Raw genomic sequence first — 22,134 nt, 5'->3', positions numbered from 1 at the left:
GATAGGGAAGGTAACATCAAATCTCCTAGAGATTTTCTGAGAATAGGGTTAGATGGAAATGAAATAGTTAAAATTTATAACGTTTTTTGAAAATATTCCAGAAACATTGGAAACACAATTTGAAGAAGAAAGACAACTGTGAAGACACTGGTCTAAACCTATGATTTATTTTTGATGGTAAGACTAACAGTTTACCAAACGTAATATCCAAGACAATATACAAGGCACTTAAAGTATTAAGTGTGAAAAATCGTATGCGTTAAATAATATGGAGAAGAAATATCATTACTCCGAAAAAGACATCCATGCTATATTTTCAAGACCAAGAAAATGTACTCTAAGCAGTAGACTTTGAGCGTTTAATTTAAAGTACTTTTGAACGAATACACACAAATCATATTTACAATTATACAGTGAATGTTCATTTTGTGGGGATACCGAAGAAACCCACTTTTTACCTAAAAAAAGACAAGTTTGATATCGGGCGGTAATTCTATAAACACTCTTGATCTAAGCCTGATTTTTTTCAGCGTCGGATGACAGCTTTTATACATATATGTGGTACAATTCCCGAACTAAGACTTGTATTGTTTACTATTAATACTAGTTATGACAGGCACCAGAGCTGTGGAATATTTCTTTAACAAAGACGAGAGACTAATTGTGGTAACCTATTCAATATGTATCAGATTTAAAAAATGCCAGTTGGGTCGATATACACATTGGTGTCAAGCATTCGAATATAGGGAAGGAACAGATAATCAATCACATCATTCTTTTAATAAAATATTTGATCTTTGCTTACAGCAGGTCTAAAAAAAAGATCAGAAGGTCCAAATGATTTTAGGGAGAAGATGTTAGAAAATGAACATGAAGTGAAAATTTGAGCAACAACGCGAGGTAAATTATTTAAACATGTATATAAAGAAATGGGAACATTTCCTTACTTGTCTACAGAGGCGACCGAGATCACGAGATTAAATATGTTCGGTAATTTAGGGTGTATTGTTTGTTTTAAACGGAATGCGATCGAGCATGCAGCGTATGCAAGGGCGTATGAAGTGTGTGTTTTAGGGTGTGTGGTGCCTGCGTGTGTGTCGGAGGGGAAAAGACATGTGCGATACAGTGTCTTTGAATAATATTACATGATGTGCATAATGTATAGAAGTAAAGTAATTTTTTCGAATTATTTTTAAAGTTGTTACTTTCTGAACTGTATTGTATGAATTTTAATTTGAGAGAAAAACATCTTTTTTGAAATATCATATAGATCATACGATAAATTATCTTCTTTTCCATCTCTCTTCTCTTCTATCTTTTTTTTTCTGGCTCCATACTCTGCATCTCTTGTTATGAATACAATGATATTGGAAATGATAATACTAAATAATGCTACGATTTGCAACATAAATTAATGAAGTGCAATATTATATACATAACTTAGGAAGTTATTACAGTTGACATGCAAGTTATTCCCAATTTTTAATTCTAAGATTGCGAACATGGTGAAGCAGTGGTGTTCCCAATAAATGATGTACATGTACTTTTGAATAACCTATGATCATAGATCGTAAGTACTCTTCATTCTGCATACGCTTGCAATTTATTTATGATTATTTATTTATATAGATAAAATAGTATTTAGATTTTCCGTCCATCATACCGGATTGCCGGTTCAATTTACTTCCACTGACTTGCCATCCATACATTATACAATACAATGTTTTTTTTAAATTGCTCCTATCACAGTCAGTTGCAGGACTCGAATGTTTTATAAGGCTTATTTCTAGTATTTTTTTTTTGTTTAAGGAATTCTGTCACTGTCCCATGACTTTGTGTTCCTGTGCCTGTTACACCAGATAGGCGCTTCTACAATACCAATTGGTATTAAAACAGCATCAGTTTGATTCTAAACTGGTGTTATTTCAATACTTCTCTGGTGTGGACATATATAGATTCCGGGCTGGTGTTCAATCAACACCGGAATTTTTATAGCCATAAATTATACTGGATACTAAACATTAGAAAGACCTTGATCAATTGCAATTGAGAATTGAAATGAGAATTACCATACAAGCATACTATACATTCACATCTTCCTATATGACAAGGTGTGTGTGGAAGAGGGAGAGAGAGTGGATGTAGATGGCTTCTATTCTAAAGGAATGTGGCCTAGTCTGGCTAGATATAAGTAAAAAGTTATAGAACAAGATATCAGGAGCACCCATTCTCAGCCACCCCAGACATACTTATCATGATTTTCTCTATCCCCATCCCCCCCCCCCCCCTCCATCTTGAATCCACCGCTATTCAGTCAAATTCTAAAGTTCTCTGTTATCCATCCCTTTCCCATGAACCAATTTCACAATTGCAATTGATCAAGGCCCATCTATTGTTTAGTATCCTGTAATGGGTGTTATACACAAATACAGCAGTGCTCGTTGGTGTACAAAAACATGCAACGCAGAGACTAACAATAGACTACACAGCCTAGCCTCGGTATACAAACACAGATGATGTATTAATCACAATTTGTTACCTGATATACCCCCTCTGTAGACTTGCACATAACCATTATGTTCAGTTTTGGACCTCTTGATGATTGAAACATGCATTCTAGTGAAAATAATTTGCTACTGAAGAGTTTGGGCTGGTGTTTCATCCACAAGGGAATTCCCCTTGTAATAGGGCCATCGTCTTGATATAGGGCTCACAGGCCTAATTCATTTCCCATAGACTCGTGTGTTTAAGTGGGACTTAAAAGAAACCATTAAAATTAAGGAGGAAATTCGAGGGTTGAATGTTTACTACCAGTGGAAAGGATAAATGTCAGACGTTCCATATCTGACCAGAAAAAGGTACCTCGACCGGCTCATTTAAAAAATAAATCAGCATTTATGAAGACCACACCTGACGGGATCAAATTAATCACTTGAGAGAGTAAAATTAGCCTAATTCCTCCGCAAATAAAACATAGTTCAATAGTGGTGATATATCTTTCCAATTTGGGAAAAATTAGTTCAGTAGGTACCCTCCCTAGAATCAGTGTTAGATTGTCAGTCATACTCATTCATTTTTGTCAATTAGCAATATCAAGTTTAAAAATTGAGCAATGGGTTGTGTCGAATGAATATCTTTTGCCTGCCAGTGGTGATTAGGCCCGTGCAACCTGCAACATCCCATTTCAACCCCTTTATTTACCCCATTGTACAGGTATTACGTTGGTGCTGTCATTGCTGTAAATGTGGGTGGTGTGACAAGTGTGACGTAGACATTGGAGACGGGAGCGGACGTCGAACACCTCGTTGGAGGAAGAAACTTTGTGGATTTTGCACGTGTGAGACCATTTCAGGTTGGGGTCTTGCTGTGTTTAAATTTCTGTACATGTCCGTTGCATTCTTTGCAGTCATATTCACGGCCTCTTACGAAGTGGACCAGAATAACGGTACAGTTACCATGGAAACAAGCACTATCGGGGAGTACCTCGTGAATTAAACGTCGGGATCAAATCTAAGTTCTCTGTCTGGTATAGAATTCTAATTTCGACAGGGAATGGTTGGTAGAAACTATCAAGTGTTTATCATACGCCAGAACAACAATGCTATGTCTGATTTAGCCTATTTACCATGCATGTTAATTCTACTGATGCTTTATTCTTCTTACGGAATACTGTTCTTACCTTCAAGCTAGCAGAGGTTACTGCATGAAATTGTACTAACAATTCTCTGGATAAAGGTCAAGTCCACCTCAGATAAATGTTGTTTTGAATAAATAGAGAAAAATCTTACTAGCATAATGTTGAAAATTTTAAAGTTTCGCTTATGTATCACAAAACAGTTATATGCACAACTCAATGACATGCAAATTGCAGAGTCGATGATGTCCCTCACTCACTATTTCTTTTGTTTTTTATTGTTTGAAATATATAATATTTCATTTTTTACAGATTTGACAATAAGGACCAACCTGCATGACTGAACCATAAAATATTAAGGCGATGATAATTCCGCATGTTCAGGGAGGAATGAAACTTTGTTTCAAGAACAATGAGGAGAAAATGGGAATAAATCATATTTCATATAATAAAATACAAAAAAGTGAGTGATGTCATCAGTCTTCTCATTTGCATACCGACCAGGATGTGCCTAGAACTATATTGTGAAATGAAACTTTAAAATGTCATAACTTTATTATTTATGAAATTTTCAGTGTTATGCTTGTTAGATTTTTCTCTTTTTATTCAAATCAATTTTTTGTTGGGGTGGACTTGTCTTTTAATGTTTACTGTGTCACACCATGGATCATTGTTACTGCATGCGTGAGCTATATTTTGGGAATTTTTGGTTTGTGTCAATAGCGAGAATTTCATTAAAATATTTCGAACGTTGATCTAGCGGATCTTTCGGGAGGATGCAACCCTGGACCCCACTAGTTTTAGACTTATGGAAAATAACTTTTATTTGTATAAAATAAATCCACTGTTTCTATATACTCCGTTTTGGTGTTTTCTTTTGCTTGTATTGTAGGATTTCATATTAAAATCTAAGTGTCAACGGGTAATTCCATTAATATTTCAAGAGGTTAAATCGTCTATTTTTAAAAACATGTATTCATTGACATGGTTTGAATTCTATTCTCAGGGGCTATCCTTTAACTAAGAAGTTATAAACTGTATGAACAATATATATATTCCTATACTACTAATATTAAGTGTTATGTATTTTTCATGTAAATCAATAGAGTTTAGTATTTATTTGTAGCTCATACATCTTAATTTTAAACCTATTTGTATTTTTCATTTTTAGTATTAGTTTTACGATGTCTCTTGTGATTTCAGTGTTCTAGCAGCGGTTTACGTAATCTATAGCTTATTGTATGTCTGTTTGATAAGTGTATTTTAGCAGGTTACGAAGGTTTAGATCAACGAACGCCCGAGGGCGTCAAAACTTAGCAGATATGTCTGCAAAAAGTTTCCGTTTCTGTTTATGGTCACTTAAGAACTCTGCGGAACACCCTCTTGCTGGTAAACGCCAAGTTGGTATGTAGTCAGTTACCCAGGGTTAATCATTTTACGTGTTTGTTAATCAGTCATAGTGGCTGACCTTATAGACGACAAATGTTACTCTCGGGTCTTTTTATCAAAGTGGAGAATATGGAAGATTTTGGATTCAAACTCATAATGCAACCTTTAGATTATGAGTCCTCTAAAAGTGCTCTAATCACTAGACCACACGACCCTCTACGTTTGTTGGTATGGATCAAGCCATCTCGGGCCTCGGCTGATCCTGTCAGGGTGCTTTTGTTACTTTTCATCTCACTTTTATGATTATGTCATCCTAGTTGAAATGAATAAATCTATAATCAATGATAATGATCAATAACATTATGTCTGTAGCGCTGTATTTTCAACTGATTGCAATCTTCAAAATAATGATAGACCATGTTTAATAAGAGAAAATCACTAATAAACGCGTTCTGTTTACATGCAGCACATTTAAGAAGACTTGAGACTGAACTTCAGACCTAAATGTGAATTGCACTTGATTGCAAGTCTCTATGTGAACTTGACAAATTACATGATTTACAGTTATTTGTGTGGGAGTGTGCGTGGGTGTGTGAGGTGTATTGGACGATGTGACTATGAAACGAATAATACACATCCTGGAGGGCATTTATTAGTCTGAAAAAAAAACCCTTACGATGTACATTCGTAATAGTTCGAAGTCAAGTGGGGTTCGGGGGGCGCTTTGGAGCCCCCCATCGTAATTTGTTGTTATTGTGTTTTCTTTTCGAATAAGATATACCGAGTGAGAATACCTGATAATCGGAAATTTGTTGAAAATGGCATACCTGCAAATGAATGAATCCAGACGTCCCATGACGTCATATTCCTAATTTGAGGGAGTGTATAAATACTTTCATTTATTTATTTCATGCAGAGCCTAGACCCTGATGACACAAAAGAACTGTATTCTTAAAAGAACTATTACCATTATCATGACTTTTGCTCTAGATGTCTGATTTGGATGAAAATAAAACTATTGAGTGACTCTTATTCAGGGAACATCAAATAAATTGCCCTTAAAAGACCCATATTGCCCTCGTCTAAAAACTCGGGCCAATGTGATTTTTTTGCTGGCAGTACATTTGATGTTCCCCTCAACGCCAGTCAGTATTATAGAAATATTTCATGGCAAGCCTATATTGAGAACTGTTCATCAGACCAGTTAAGTGTCACACTCATATATTGTAACAAAATTATAGTATTGGAATTTCATCATTTTATTCTGTCAATGTGCAGGCGTAGTAGTCTAGTAATTATGACTCTCGTCTTTCAATCTGAGAGATGGGATTCAAGATTCAAGAAGTTTATTTCATTTCCAAAACAAATATAAATCGAATACACATACAAATCAAAGTACGAATACAAAATAATTTTTAACTTAGCATAATTATATAACAAACGCTTGTATAAAAAAGCGTATATGGAAATGAGGGGATCCACTAAAAAAGCATTGCTTGTAGAGCGTGGATCCCCTATGGATATTGGGATGGGAGTTCTATTCCTATGTTCTATGTTCTATGGATGGGAGTTCCATTCCTACCCATGGCGTTCTTCCTTCACCAAGAAATTCACCCACATTGTGCTGCACTCAACCTAGGTGAGGTGAATGGGTACCCGGTACGTAGAAATCCCTCAACTGCTTGAGCGCCAGCTAGGTAGCCGAGGTAATCATAATAGCAGGGCCCGCTAGGAAGCCAGTTTTCCGAACTGCAGTGGTCACCCTGAGTAAATATACCGTTATCATTATTATTATTATATGAACAATCATAACACACACGCTATTGTCCTATTATAGACGAATTACACAGACTGAAATACAATCTATCCATTGGCTTTTGGGGCCATGGAACCTTCCCACTCCCCCATTAAAAAAAATCTCGAATAGAAAAGATGAAGGAAATGAAAGGGGGGGGATCATTTTCTTAATATCATGTCAAGATTTATTACCAAATTAAAGTTTTGTATCAAAATTTGCCAATTTGCCACGTTTGGCACCCTCAAAATGTTGGTTCATTACGCAACTCAATCTATCGATGCAATCCATTATGGTGATGAAATGGAGAGCTGCACTTTAATTATTTAAGCACGACAGCACTTGAATTGTGTTGGTGTTCTTCTTCGTTTTTATCCGAAGTAACAAATTAGCATTGCGCGTGCTATATGATTACTACTTATAATGATCATGATTATGTATCGATGAAAGTTGATTGCGGAGAACCATCAGACGAACATGCCGTCTAAATTAATCCGGCGCACAAAGAGCAAGTATACTTTATAATCGACGACAAAGTCCAGTCCCAGTCCGCAGTTTACGTCAGTTTATCTCATCACTATAACACGATCAAGGGGGTGAAAAAAAATTCAGCTTCATAAGGATCCTCGTACCAACGAGATGATGGTGATCTGATATCTCTTGTGTGTGCAACGTGAGTACAGATCTTCATTGCTTTATTCATTTATGTCTATCATTTAGTGTGTTTTTTCTTTACTCATCATGCAGTGTTTGATATTGCATGTATATATACCTGTATGTTTACATTGATAGTACAAAAAAAGAAAAGTGCGTATTATGATAGGCGTATGTTGGCATCACCGAGAAATTAAGCTAGTTTACCTACTTCACTTCTGTACTTCAATCTTTGAATTGTAACTTTCCCTTTTTTCTCTCTCTCACTAGGCATGCAAAATGGTTCCAGAATTTAGGCTCACCACTGTGGTTCAGCCATTGATCCCGCATGTAATAACAGGTATTTTGTATTTTCAAGTTTAAGAGGGATTTCAGTATTCAAAAAATTCTAACCAGTGATTATCCTCTACGGAGTAAAGTATGCGAGTATGGGTATTTCAAAGCATATTCGCTTTCTGCGCCAAGTATAAAATCGGAATTCACCCCATACATGAGAGGCCCTATGAATAATTTTCATCGTTGTAACTAACCTGGAGAGATAACTTCAATACAATCATTTAAAAAACTATGAATTTCGCATAATTTCAAAATTATATATATCAGATTATTGAGCATGAAATCCTGATATTGAAAAATAGAAAGCAAAAAAGTTGACGTGGCATCATAAACCAACCCAGCATACTTAAAGAGAGGGGGGGGGTATTCATGATGCCATTTTTCTGAAGTTTTAGTGTTTTGTTCCTTTTATTACGGTTGTTAATTTCTTATAAGTTTCAACCCAACAACATATCAAGGTGTCCGTCAGTGGATTAATTCAGATGATGGATATTTCAGGGTTTGATTATTTTGTCTTAAGTATCATCTGACGTTCCTGATTTTCAACAAAGAACTCTCATGACTATAGCAAGTGCTGGCGCAGATCCATGGGTGGGCAAAAGGTGCGGGCGCGGCCAGTCAAATTTGAAAATAATTATTGTATTATGCTGCACCCCGTTAATTGGGAGACGGACTGACCAAAACTGAGTGATGATCCTTTGGGGACCCTTTTTAAAATCTTTTGCTTGTCATATTTTTGGACAGATTTGCACCCCATGAAAGTCGAATTCTGGATCAGCGCCTGAAGTGTCTTCATTATTATTTTCTCATCCCCTTTCTTCTCCCCCGCAGTCTATCTTGCTTTAGCTGCGGCGGATTACTCGTGCAAGGATGGCAATCGAATCAACTACACATTACCAATGTTTGAATCGTGTTCCGAGAGAGAACAACCTGGGTCGGGTAGGTTGGAGACTGTCCCCAAGTTGATCCCGATTTCTCCAGTTGTTTCTGGCTGTTACCAAGGTAGAAAGAACGACATTTCACCGGGGTTACGTATCTGCAGAATTCCAGGTGAGTTTTTGATAGATCATTTACCTTGGGAGGGGGAGGGAATTGATTGATTTTATTTTATTGATTTCCGTTTCACAACATAAGTATGATAAACATAACATGACAAGGTCGAAAATATTGCAAAACATAATAAGATATATATAACATAATCTTAGACTTAAGGAACACAATTCAATAAATAAAATAACCTAATATGACATTTGTATTTAAAGGTAAAACGGAGGGTCTTGCCGAAATAAAAACAAAGCTTGTACAAAAGGCAAGCCCCTAAATAAACGTAGTTTCATTACACACACAAAAAAAACACTGGGTCGTAATGATATATATATAGAACTTTTGTTTACAAATAAATAATTTACGATTCTAACGAATTAATATCTTATGGTTAAAGCCACACCAACGAATCCGATTCCAAACCGACCAATGGTATGTCATTAGACATGACGTAATGGGTTTAATCGTTCTGGACTACATCTCGCAAATAGTTGGGAGTGATCCGATCAATCTTAAGTATGGGAAGCCAGCAACGTCAACATTAAAACACATTCTAATAGGGTAATTAAATTTCGTTCTAAGGAACAATTGAGATCAGATGATTTTCTTCAGAAAGTCCGGGATTCACCCTGGTCTGATCTTGAAGCAATCTCTGACGTCAACATGTATTGGAATAAATGGAAAGACATTTTTGTTTCAACTATTGAGGAAATAGCACCACTAAAGCATTTACGAGTACGTGAAAAGACTGTTTCATGGATAACGCCAGATATAATAAAGTTAATGAGAAATCGAGATTCGGTGCATCAAAAATTTTTAAAGGGGAAAAAATTCAAAAGATCACGATGAAAGCCAGACCTTGTGTATTTGGAAGAATTACAAAAAACTGCGTAATGATGTCAACATCTTAATGGAAAAATCTAAAAGAAATTATTTCACTTCTAATATTCGTAATTCTGCAAATAATTTTAAACAAATGTGGAAATATCTAAAGGTCTTATTACCACAAAAACAATCACTTATTCCTAATATTTTTGAAATAAAGAATGTTTTCTGTCGTGATGACAAAATCATAAGTAACGCATTCAATGATTATTTCGTTGAATCTGTAAGATATCCTGAACTCCAGAGAGAGAGTCTTTCCACACTCGACTGTAATGAAACAGATAATGTAAGAAAGCATGTTCCTCTTTTTAGATTTGATTTTGAAATGGTTGAAGATGTCATAGCTGATCTTTTATCGAAATTAGACATCAATAAATCAACTGGCGTTGATGACATTAGTAGTTCACAACTAAAATATGCTAAAACAGAAATAACCCCTCAAATAACAAAATTGATTAATATGTCATTAAACGAGGGAGTTTATCCAGAAGAATGGAATAGTTCTAAGATTTGTCCATTGTTTAAGAAAGGGGAAATTAATTTGATATGCAATTATAGACCGATTGCAATTTTGCCTGTTGTAAGTAAACTGATAGAAAAGATTGTTTACAAACAATTATATTCATTTTTAACCCACATGATATCTTAAGTAATTCACAGTTCGGTTTTCGACCTGGACATTCGACCTCTGCAGCATTGGGTTCGCTTACAGATCAATGGTTACGCTTCATTGACATTGGGGAAATAATAGGTGCAATTTACGTTGATCTAAAGCGTGCGTTTGACACTGTCGATACTCAGGTTATGTTGGTCAAATTACGTCGTATTGGATGTTCAGATAAAGTGGTTACGTGGTTTAATTCTTATCTCAATGATAGAACCCAAAGAGTAGCTGTACGAGGCACTTTCTCGGATGAGCAATTTGTTTCGCTAGGAGTACCGCAAGGGTCCATCCTTGGGCCGCTCCTTTTCTTAATATACATCGATGATTTGGTTCATGCCATGAAACATAATAGTATTACCATGTACGCAGACGACACCACATTATTCGTTCACAGTACGTCTGCACAAGATATTCAATATGATATGAATTACTTAAAAGAATGGTTAAACGTAAATAAACTCAAACTTAACACGGATAAAACAAAGTTCATGTTAATAGGGACACCGCAAAAGCTATCTAATTTTTCTATGGAAAATGTAATAATCAAATTTAATGGAGATGTTATAGAACGATGTACAAAGATTAAATGTCTTGGAGTCATCATTGATCAACACCTATCGTGGTTATACCAAATTGACAATGTATGTAAAAAGGTGTATGCCAGCTTAGGTATGCTAAGACGGGTGAGGCCCTAAGACGGGTGAGGCCTCAAGACTCTACACCTATGTTAAGTTCAATCACACCTTGATTACTGCTGTGAAATCTGGGGGTTGCGTTTCAATATGCAGATCGTATATTTAAGCTTCAAAAAAGAGCTACTAGATTAATCCTGAAATGTAATTTTTATACCCCCTCCAAAGAAATGTTTTGTGAACTCCAATGGCTCCCATTCAATGACCGCGTTACCTATTTTAAGTGTATTTTTGTGTATAGATGTATCAACGGTATGTCATCGGAATATTATCGTAATGTGTTTACTTTTGCAAGTGATTCTCATTGTTTTAATACTAGATATGCAGCAAAAGATAATTTGATCACCCCAAAAACTCATACCGAAATTTTTAAACTCTTTATTTTACTCAGCGATTTTACTTTGGAACAACTTGCCAGTAATTTGAAACAGTCAAAATCTTTATCAATCTTTAAACAGAAACTTAAAGTGCATCTTTTTAAATTCTAAGTTTTATTATTGCCTCTTAAATTTGAAATCAACTTTTTATGTCTATCTACTTTATTTTATTTATATGTACTGCTTCGTGTGTAATTTTGTTAATTAGTATCACGCTTTTAACGAAGTCGTATGTTTGCTACTATGTTTTCTGTTATGATATGAGTCATGTTATTTAGAATATTTCTGTGTATATTTTACATGTATTTGAATGTTTTTATACTTGTTTTTATCATGTATTCCAGGGCCCCACGGGAGACCAGTTTATTGCTGAGTGGGCTACCCTGGTTAAATATATTGAAATAAATAAATAATCTAAAATGAACGTTTGTTCAAAATATTTGCTAGATATATGATTTATGCATTCAAATTTTTCTTGAAAATTCAGTCTGCTTCTTTTCGTTTGCAAATGAATTTGTGTAATTATTCAGTAGAAAAAATTATGGCATAATTATGGATTTTCATACAGTTGAGGTTGATCAGATTAATCATAAATCTTAAGACGGGGACCTGGGGGCCAATCTTACAGAGAGTTGTAATTGATCCAATAAATCGCAACTATGGTAAGCCAGCAAAGTACATATAAAATGCATGTTTATTTAAAGAAAAAATCTAAATATGAATGTACATCCATAAATTAATTGATTTCTTGACAATTTGGTGTGATCTCCTTTGTATACAAAGGATATTTTGCAAATTTCCTGGAGAAAAGGTTATGACACTGATGGATTTCCAAAGAGTTACAATTGGATCAATCGTAACTCTTTGTAAGACGGGGACCTGGAGTAGGTTTCTCCATTGTGACTGGGGGAGACGAGTGGATCAAGGTAATGATAGTGTGCATGAAAGGGTGTGTGTGTAAAAGTGTGGTGGGTGTGTATGTGTGGGTTTGGTTTGCCAAACAACAACTATGGAAAGCCAGCAACGCCAACATCTACAATGCATGTTTGCTGAAAATGCTTTCTAGATGTTGTTTCTAGATGTCTACTCGTACATTTATCGTTGTCTTGATAGTTTGGTGTGTTCCTTTTTGGTTATAAAAGACGTTTTTGCAAATTTCCTGTATAGAAATTATGACAATGATGATCTCCATTTAGCTGATATTGATTGGATCGATTGCAACTCTTTGTAAGACGGGTTTTGTTGTGGTTACAGCTCAAAAGATGAGATTTCCTTTAGTTAGTAATTCTCCGATCATGAAAAGATCACTTTCAAATTTATTTAACACTGCTCTCTATTTGTCATGATAAATACCATAGGGCCAACATTAATTTTGTTTGATCTGTCGCAATTTAGACGGTATCGAGGACTGGTTGTGTATTCAGGGTACAATTGTAATTACAGTAATTACAAACCACACATCACCGAGCAAAATCGTCATGCTGATGAGTTCTTGTTCAATTACATTTACTTGCTTGTTATTGTCTCAGAATATAAAAGTTCCTTTCATTTCATTTTTCCTTTCTTTCTCATGTTGAAATATTGAATAAGTGTAATCATCCAAGGTTGAGCGATGATGACAAATCAACATTGTACATCTGCGTATTATAATCACCATGAGCACGTTGATATGAAGTGTTACGCATTATGATACGGAAAATCAATTCCATTCTACGTTCAGAACAGTCAGTCAAACCATGGAGCTACTAACATGGTCAAACTAAATATGCCCCTGTATAGCCTTCATTTCTTAATAAAATGACATTCAAAGCAGTAATCAGTCTAATTTGAAAATGAAAATAATACGCATTAATATCTATAAGTGATCATCTTAATAACATCGGGCATTATATGTATAAAGATAAATTAATGGATTCTTAAGCTTTTTATGGGCTCATATCCCTTATACCCTTTTATTTGTCACTTGCATTAACATGCCCACTTTGATTAGCTAGATAGCCTCCAAATAATAATTTCTTTTGTTAGAGACTCTCTCACACGGAAAATGGTTTTATTCATTTTTTGGAACCCTTTATTTGATTTCTTAGTTTTTATCATAATACAGGCTGAATTATTATTCAAATATCAAATGTGTGAGGGTACGGGTGTGTAGTTTACTTTTCATTGCTTTTCTTAATGATGATAATAATCATAATATGAACATTTGCAATGCGCAGGTATCCATCATATCCATATCGTATCCAACTAGGGTAACTGGCAACTACCATGGTAACATGACTTACCAGCCAAACATAATCCGTCGTAGTAACAATAAGGACAAAGTTACCACGGTCCTATTTTTTTGTGAAACCCCGGGCATCAGATGATTTTCAACGTTAAACCACGTGCCCTTTGATACATACACACAAAACACACGCACTCAACCACACACAGCTACATACACTCACATACAACCTTGAAGGACAAGTCCACCTCAACAAAAAGCTGATTTGAATAAAAAGAGAAGACAGCATTTCACTGAAAATTTTCTTAAAAATTTGATTTAAAATAAGAAAAGTATAATATTTTAAAGCTTCGCTTAATTTCACAAAACAGTTACATGCTCATCCTGTTCGGTATGCAAATGAGAAGACCGATGACATCACCCACTCACTATTTCTTTTTGTAGTTTATTATATGAAATATTTTGATTTTCTCGTCATTGTCATGTGAAAGGAATTTTCATTCCTCCCTGCATGAACACGTGGAATTCCATTATTTTGACATGTGGTTTAGGCATTTAGGTCCTAATTGTCAAATTCGTAAAAAAATTACCTATTATGTAATTCAAACAATAAGAAACATAAGAAACATTTAGTGAGTTAATTTTCATGCATCCGCAGACGAAGTCTGGAGGGGGCATTAAGCGTTGCCCCTGTCCATCCATCCGCCCGCCCTACACACCAAAAAAATTTGGTGTGTAGGTAGATGACACCAAAATACAGGCTTAGTTCGAATTCGGAGTCCAAAGGTCAAAGGTCACAGCTCATCAAATATGCGAGTTGGTTTCCGCATGATAACTTATGAAAAATTAACGTATTTCAAAAAATTTGGTGTGTAGGTAGATGACACCAAAATCCAGGCTAAGTTCTAATTCTGAGTCCGCAGGTTAAAGGTCTAAGGTCACAGCTCATTAATTGTGCGAGTTGATTTCCGCATAGCTTTGGAAATATTCACCAGATATTAAAAATGTTTGGTGTCTGGGTAGATGACACCAAAATACAGTCAGGTCACATCAAATAACTTGACTGTCATATCTTTTGTAAGAGGTTATTATGGAAAGGGTGAGTCTTTAGGTCAAAGGTCTGAATTTGTTCATTATCTGTATGCATATTGGTTTCTGCACGATATTAAGTTCAATCATATTGAATTAATTTATGATCGCGTTAAGCGGGGGCATCTGTGTCCTTTGGACACGTCAAATTTCTAGTCTTATTTTACACCCGATTTTGATGAAGTTTTCAGCGTTATTCATGTCTGATTTTTCTCTATTTATTTAAATCAAGTGTTTTCTGGGGTGGAATTGACCTTTAACTATTCCCACACCCTTCACTCTTTCTTTGAAAATGATATGCAGGATATTTGTTTATATAAATCAGGGGAGCAAATTGTAAAATGGTAACTCACATGTCTAAAGAATAATATTTTGGATGATATTACCTGATGTTCTGAGGGAACCTTTAGTGTAGATTATTCACCTTCTTTCATTATACGTGTATAGGTGCATGTTCAAACATCTTTCCGTCATTATGCAATGTCTTTTTTATTTCCTTGTTGTAATGGAAACATGTTAATGTTAAATTATGCCGTGTTGTAAACAATTATGGCAGAAAAAAAAACTATTTATGCATTCGTTTCTGTTGCAAAATTTTCACGATCTAGTCCATAATGCTTATAGTGTTTAAAAAGTAAAAAGGAGCAACAACAACACGAAAACCAAATTTTCTTTACCCCAAATTAAGATTGCAAAATAGCATTAAAACGGATTAAAGAGCAAAATAGCATGAATAAACAGATCGCCAGAACGGAGCAATGTATAAAAAAAAGAACCTAAGAAACACAGTGAACGTTAAACGACGAGCTTTGATTGGCTGTAAGGGTAACCAAAATAGGCTTAGTAAATTATAATTGTGTTTCATTTCATCCACAGATTGCGTAAGTAATCCATGTGAAAACGGCTGGTGCGAGGAGACAATCACAGGTTTCGTCTGCCACTGTCCACCTTTATTCACCGGACGGTACTGCGAAGAGACAGTAACAAGTAGGAAATTATATTCATTCTACAAGCTTTGGTTTACGATAAGTACCTAAAATAAATGGTACCTAGAACAAGTACCTGAAAAACCTCGTCAAAGGAGTAAAAAATTCTGACAACTAAAAATAGAATTGAAAAGAGGTCAAAGGTCATTGCCATTTTCCAAAACACTTTTCTGTCGATTAAAAAAAAGGCCATCAAAATATGTCAGCCCCTACCCCCTCCTCAAGTATACGATAGTCCCTAGGATTCATGGATCATTTTTTTCCTTTATACAAATGTGTGGGACTGGTAAAAATGTAAAAATAAAAGCCAAGCATAAAGGGAAATTATTGTTAATTTATATCAAGTCGTTGTACTGCTCACTAGCAGTATTCTGGTAATAGTCCGCTTATTTTGCAAGGTAAATATTTTTGCCAGACATTATGGAAATATCATTTATACCTGGGTAATATGAAGAGTAGAAATAAGAAATGACCGAGATTGCCTCCTTACATCAATAGAAGGTTATACGACGTATTTAAGCTGCCGAATAGATACGAGAATATAGGTCCGGAGGGGGGGGGGGCAGGGCTGTGATGTTTAGGTGGACACCATGCTCGTCCATTGGCTTTCAGAATCAAACTTGTATTTCAAAATACCATAAACAAATATTTTGTCAGGTTTCCCCTCCCTATTCTATTTCCATGATAGGATGTTAACATGCAGTAATAAAAAAATTTAAAAGAAGAAAAAAAAAGCGAATATAATTTCACACCATGGGCAACTGGACCCCTCTAGAGTGGGAGCGTTTACATAGTGGACCCTGTGAATTAAGACTCACAATTTTAAACCTGGCCATTTCGGCAGTGTGAAAAGAAATTCAAAGAGTATTTCAGATTGTGAACACGATGGAAGGCGCATGGGCGCATTCTGGAATTGTATTATTCCAGTTGAAAAGATATAATTAATATGAGAAAATCAGAGTCCATTAAAAAATTTCCTTTGAGAATTTCAAATAGAAGATCTTTAATTGCTGCAAAGTCTAAGTTCTGCACACCTGATCTCGTTCCAGCCCAGGTTGTGTTCGACTGCCCTCCAGACTTCAACCATACGGTAGAACTTGGGAGTTTATGTACGGCGGCGTACTGGGTTCCACCTAAAACCACCAACACAATGGGTACACTCACCGTTAGAGCCAACCTCCATCCTGGACACTTCTTTAAGATTACTACTGAGACTGTGAAAGTCGGCTACACAGTTGGTGACGAGAGTGGATGGGTTGACGAATCTTGTTCCTTTAACATCAACATCCATTACGGTAAATCCCTATCTTACTGAAAGAGACGTCTTTGTAACCTCTCAGAAACAACATGAACAAGTTTGTTCAGTCTCACTGAGGAAACGTCTCTAGACAAAATTACACTGCCCTGTTCCTGCGTGGATATTGCTGAAAAATGTCTTCTAGTAGTCGCTGCGACGTCTGGGAGACTTTGTATATATATGTATATGATATAGTTGGAGCGACGTCTCAGAGATGTTTCCCCCAAACAATTTAAGGCAAAGAAATGGTCAAATAATCAGGACTTGGTCTGATGTGTGCCATCTAATTTGTGTCAAGGAGAAGCGGGAAATTATGTTCTAATTGCGCAGAAACCGATTCTTAAAGCGAAAAAACAACGGCCTGTGGTATCCTGTAGTCTAGATGTGGCCATTATATTTGAATAAGAAACCCCCCCCCCCAACATTTTAAAATGAAATCTCTTAACAGAGCGACAGGTTTAAAAGTCTGATACAACTGTTGTACTTTGTTGTACTCGTAAATATTCGCAAAGTCAATAATATGGCAAGATTCGAATCCCAAAGTCCGTTCTTAAAACCCGAATGTGTGCAATGTATGTGCTATTGACGAAAATATCATCTATATCATTCTTTGCTATAGTGGACACAACTCCGCCAGATGTGAGGTGCGTTGAAGACATCATCACTTCTGTCGAGCTGGGTACTCCCAATACCTCAGTCGCATTTACCCAGCCAGCAGCTTCAGATGTATCTGGCAACGTGGCCCTTGTTTCACACAACCACGAATCGGGGGACCAATTCGTAGTTGGGTCAACCGTCGTCGAGTACGTGTTTACTGATGAGAGTGGGAATAATGCATCCTGCATATTCAATGTGACCGTCAATGCTGGTGAGGTTACATTCAAATATTCTTGATAGGAATCGGGGGGGGGGGGTAGGCGTCCCCTTATGATTTGACCTGCCTATCAATATATCCTGGCGCCTCTCCTTCAGTGGGATTTGTTAATCGTAGATCTTGGATTACAATAATATATATATACCCACAAAAATGTGGTGCTGATTGGTGCACTCAGAGGACAACGGTTCTTTTAATCCCGGTGTCACCTCAACACCCTATCATGCCTATGCGTGTTATTGCTACACCCTCGGTTGTTGCTTTTACACTTGTTGGTGTTATGTCCGATCCCTAGGGTGTGATTTTAATACCGACCAATAGGAGATACCTTTTATGATTTCTAAATATGCCAAATAAAACTATGTTGCATAATCTATTCTTGGTGTTCATTGCAATCATAACCGTCGTCAGTATTCGTTTACTATTTACATTAGAACTATTTTCACACGAATTGACAAGTGGATGTGTCCCAAATTTATCAAGCCTATATTGAATAAGGGTGAACAATTAAGGAAAGCAATAAGGTTGTTCTGAACGAGGAAGATGTCAAGAAAAGAAGCAAGTGGAAGGATGACTGACTGTCATGGCGCGAGAGCCAGTAACCCTTCTAGAGGGCAAATTCTGATTGATATAACCGATAATGATTATGATGATGAAGATGATGAGTATGATGATGATGATGATGATGATAATGATGAAACACTATGGAACTTGTTTTGCCTTGATAGTTGATACCACGCCTCCGATGGTCACGCGGTGTCCTACAAACCAGACCATTACGGTTCCTGTTGGAGAATTCACCCAAGCTTCCACCTGGAGACCACCTGTAGGTATGGATGAAGCAGGGATCGCATCAATTATTCCTAGTCATGAGCCTGGTATGACTGTCACGGTTGGTAATACCATCACAGTCGTCTACAATGTTACTGATAACAGTGGACTAACCAACACCGATTGTTCCTTCAACATCACTGCTCGATCAGCAGGTGAATGAATATTTTGGTCGTGTCTTACAAAGATTTGTTATTCATCCGGTCAAACTTAACTATTGAAATCCATCATTGTCGTAATTTGTCATTTGCAGGATATCCCTTTGGAGAAATCAAAGAGGACACTGACTTATCAAGACAATAATGCTTGTATGATTATACATCATGTATATCATGTACATCATGCTGTCAAGGTCCATTGTTATTATTACTTTATTAATAGACATAATGATAAATCGAATAGATATTGGAAACGAATTTTGCTCTGTGAATTTCACTCTTTATTTCGATATAAATATTTTCAGCCCGGACCATCTCTTTAAGTCACCATTAAAGTTCAATATTTTCCATCCTAATGTTTTGATTTAATTCCATTACCCAAAACGAACCTCTCTCTCTCTCGAATGTAAATGTTATTGAACTTATCGCGAGCATTTAACAAACACAATAACCTTTAGACAAACGGAAGGAGGTCGTGAATTTTTAAGATGATAAACTGCAAAAACTCTGGTGTTGATTTAACACCAGCCCGGAATCTATATATATGTCCACACCAGAGAAGTGTTAAACAACAGCGGTTTTGGTATTAGTCTAACACCAGATAGGTGCTTATACAACACCAATTAGTATTAAAACAGCATCGGTTTGATTCCAAACTGGTGTTGTTTCGCTACATCTCTGGTGTGGACATAGATTCCGAGCTGGTGTTAAATCAACACCGGAGTTTTTGCAGTGTATGGAGTATTCTCTGATCGGGTGTAATTGGCGTGGTTTCCTAAATTTTAATGATAATTGAGATTTTACCACATTCTATCCTGATTTGCATATTGATTTCAAAATGTATTTGCATACCATGTATGATTTATATGCCTATTTTCACTTTCCATTACATCCCTCTTCTATATATTTCCGGCATTCAGAATACACTCTAAAAAAGATTGAGCAAAAATTTACCCAATATTTGGTAAAATGGGAACAAGTATGTTTGCAGCGTAATTTTTCCCTATTGGGTAAAAAAAATTTAAAGGGTAAATTTCAACGCAAAGTTACATAAAGTTTACAAAGTATTTAGTATCATTTTACCCAGCAAGAATACTTTTTCCCATTTTACCAAATAATTACCCAATAACGAATTCCAAAGACTTGTAAGGCACAATGGCGTAAAGGTTGGGGTCATGGACCCTCAAATTGTTCATGACCAAGAGAATGAAAGGATTAATAGTAAGAAAAATGAAAGAACAAAGGGTTGATACTTCCCGAGTATTTGTCGACATCTATCAAAAATCTGATTTCTGTATTAGAAAAATGTCAAAATCGCTCGCTTATAGCTTTTTTTATACAAATTTTGACTAAATGCCATGTCTGCCCCTTCAAAATGTCTGACTGTTGTAAGGGCGTGTTTTTTTTAAATACCGTTGTTTGAAAAATACTTTTCCCACCATAGATCCGAGCTGGAAATGTTCATCGTCGAAGTGCTACCAATTACTTAATGGTCTGTCTGATTGGTACGAGTCCAAACGCCGTTGTAGTACAATGAATTCCGTCCTCACCCGGGCAGGATTGAAGACGCCATCCCTCCTATATTTAAGCTCTGAAGGCGATTTCAATCAAATGCAAGACTTAATCGTCCTGGAGCTTGTTTATTACTGGATCTGGATTAATTGTAACGATAAGGTCGATGAAGGGGTGTTCGTATGCGATGTTGATGGCACAGGAACAGGAACACGATTGCAACTATTAAGTGAGTACGATCCGGAAACTATTAAGTGAGTACGATCCTATCCGGGATAGGATATAATATATGTACATGTATATCAAAGAACGTAGAGGGCAGCAACACACAAGCGTGTTGCTATTACGAAGGTCCACTCGATACGCGTATACAAATGAAGTGCTCGAACAATTTGGTAGTCATGCCAACGAAACCATGATCCGATACAATGCACTAACGGAGCGACAGCAAAATAGAGGTAAACTAATAGATTATGACAAAAGTAGATTAAAACAATAAAAACTAAAGATACATAAGATATTAAGAAATAATTACATTTTGAAAATAATATATCAATAAATGACTGTCCCAAATTTTTGTACATCTTCAGTAAAACAGGATTAAATTCTGTCATGAATAATCCAGTCAGCTAATTTCACCCGGATTTAGTCAAGCTCAATTTGTGACCACCGAAATCCTCTCAGAGCACTTTTTTTAGTAAATTGTAGAGTTGATTTATTTTCATTTCCTCTTTAACATTATTTTTGCTTGAAGAGTTTTTACATCAAATATGATGCGTAAAAATATAAAATATTTGTTCTTGTATTTTTCATAATATTTTATATGGTGGTGACAACGGCTTTAAGACTTTGCATATTAATATGATATCAGGTGTACGTGAAGTTGATATGTCTTCATCTAAATTTCGCTGCACCATATAATGCGCCTAAACAACTAGCACCGCCTTTTGAGTATACAAGCGCCATGGCTGACACTGACCGCGCCGGTGCCCCGGGCCGGTCAATGCTGAGGTAGGGTACGGTTGCCTGCATGCATATGCTAACACAATTTTTTGTAAAAATATGGTATGAAAATATGTGACATAGACCTTTGCGCCTTGATCGTTCTCCAGTCAAGACCCTTCGGAATATACATAGCTTGATAATTTCTGTCTAATATTAGGTCTAACGTTAGACTAGGTCTAGGACTTGGCTTTGCTAGTAAGTTTAGCGGCCGTATTTGATCCTGCCTGATGGATTGCAAAATGTGGGTTGGATTTGTGGATAGAGCAGGATTGTTCTAGATTTTCAGACCACAATTTTAATAGTAAGTGAAAAGTAAAATTCTAACCTTGAATATTTTTGTACCTCACCCGCCATAGTGCCACATTAATGACAGACCAAGCCTATATCCTTCAAGTCCATATCTAGCTAAGTCAAGTCGCGTCGAGGTTATCCTGCCAGTGCAGTGCGGCCCGCATGTCATTCGCGCACCGATCGAGGCAGCTAGGTGACCGGGGAAGTTTCGGCGCGGCCAGACCAGAACATCACGGTCTTGGCTTAGCGTTAGCTTGTGTAGATTGGTAGGGGCAGCGAAATTAAGCAGAAGAGTGGTAACACAAATGTCATCAGTCTATATATTTTCATTGCTACGTAAACTACAAGAATCATGATTACCTTTTGTCTTACAATTTTCAAAAAATACAAATATAAC

The 22,134-nt window shown here is 36.2% G+C and overlaps 1 protein-coding gene across 1 annotated transcript in view; it reads left to right on the top strand.

Annotated features, from left to right (window-relative positions):
* Window positions 1–20,699, top strand: part of LOC121422582 — a 54,098-nt gene extending 33,399 nt beyond the window's left edge. The window contains exons 4-10 of the mRNA XM_041617732.1: window positions 7,743–7,812; window positions 8,640–8,858; window positions 15,660–15,770; window positions 16,819–17,064; window positions 17,686–17,934; window positions 18,669–18,926; window positions 20,374–20,699. Coding sequence (XP_041473666.1) covers window positions 7,743–7,812; window positions 8,640–8,858; window positions 15,660–15,770; window positions 16,819–17,064; window positions 17,686–17,934; window positions 18,669–18,926; window positions 20,374–20,699 — 1,479 coding nt within the window. The remainder of the gene's footprint in view (window positions 1–7,742; window positions 7,813–8,639; window positions 8,859–15,659; window positions 15,771–16,818; window positions 17,065–17,685; window positions 17,935–18,668; window positions 18,927–20,373) is intronic.
* Window positions 20,700–22,134: the final 1,435 nt, after the last annotated feature.

This window comes from Lytechinus variegatus, chromosome 10 (assembly GCF_018143015.1).
Source record: "Lytechinus variegatus isolate NC3 chromosome 10, Lvar_3.0, whole genome shotgun sequence".
Taxonomy (NCBI): Eukaryota; Metazoa; Echinodermata; class Echinoidea; order Temnopleuroida; family Toxopneustidae; genus Lytechinus; species Lytechinus variegatus.
Note: the sequence above shows the minus strand (reverse complement) of the source record. Positions and strands in the feature narration are given on the sequence as shown.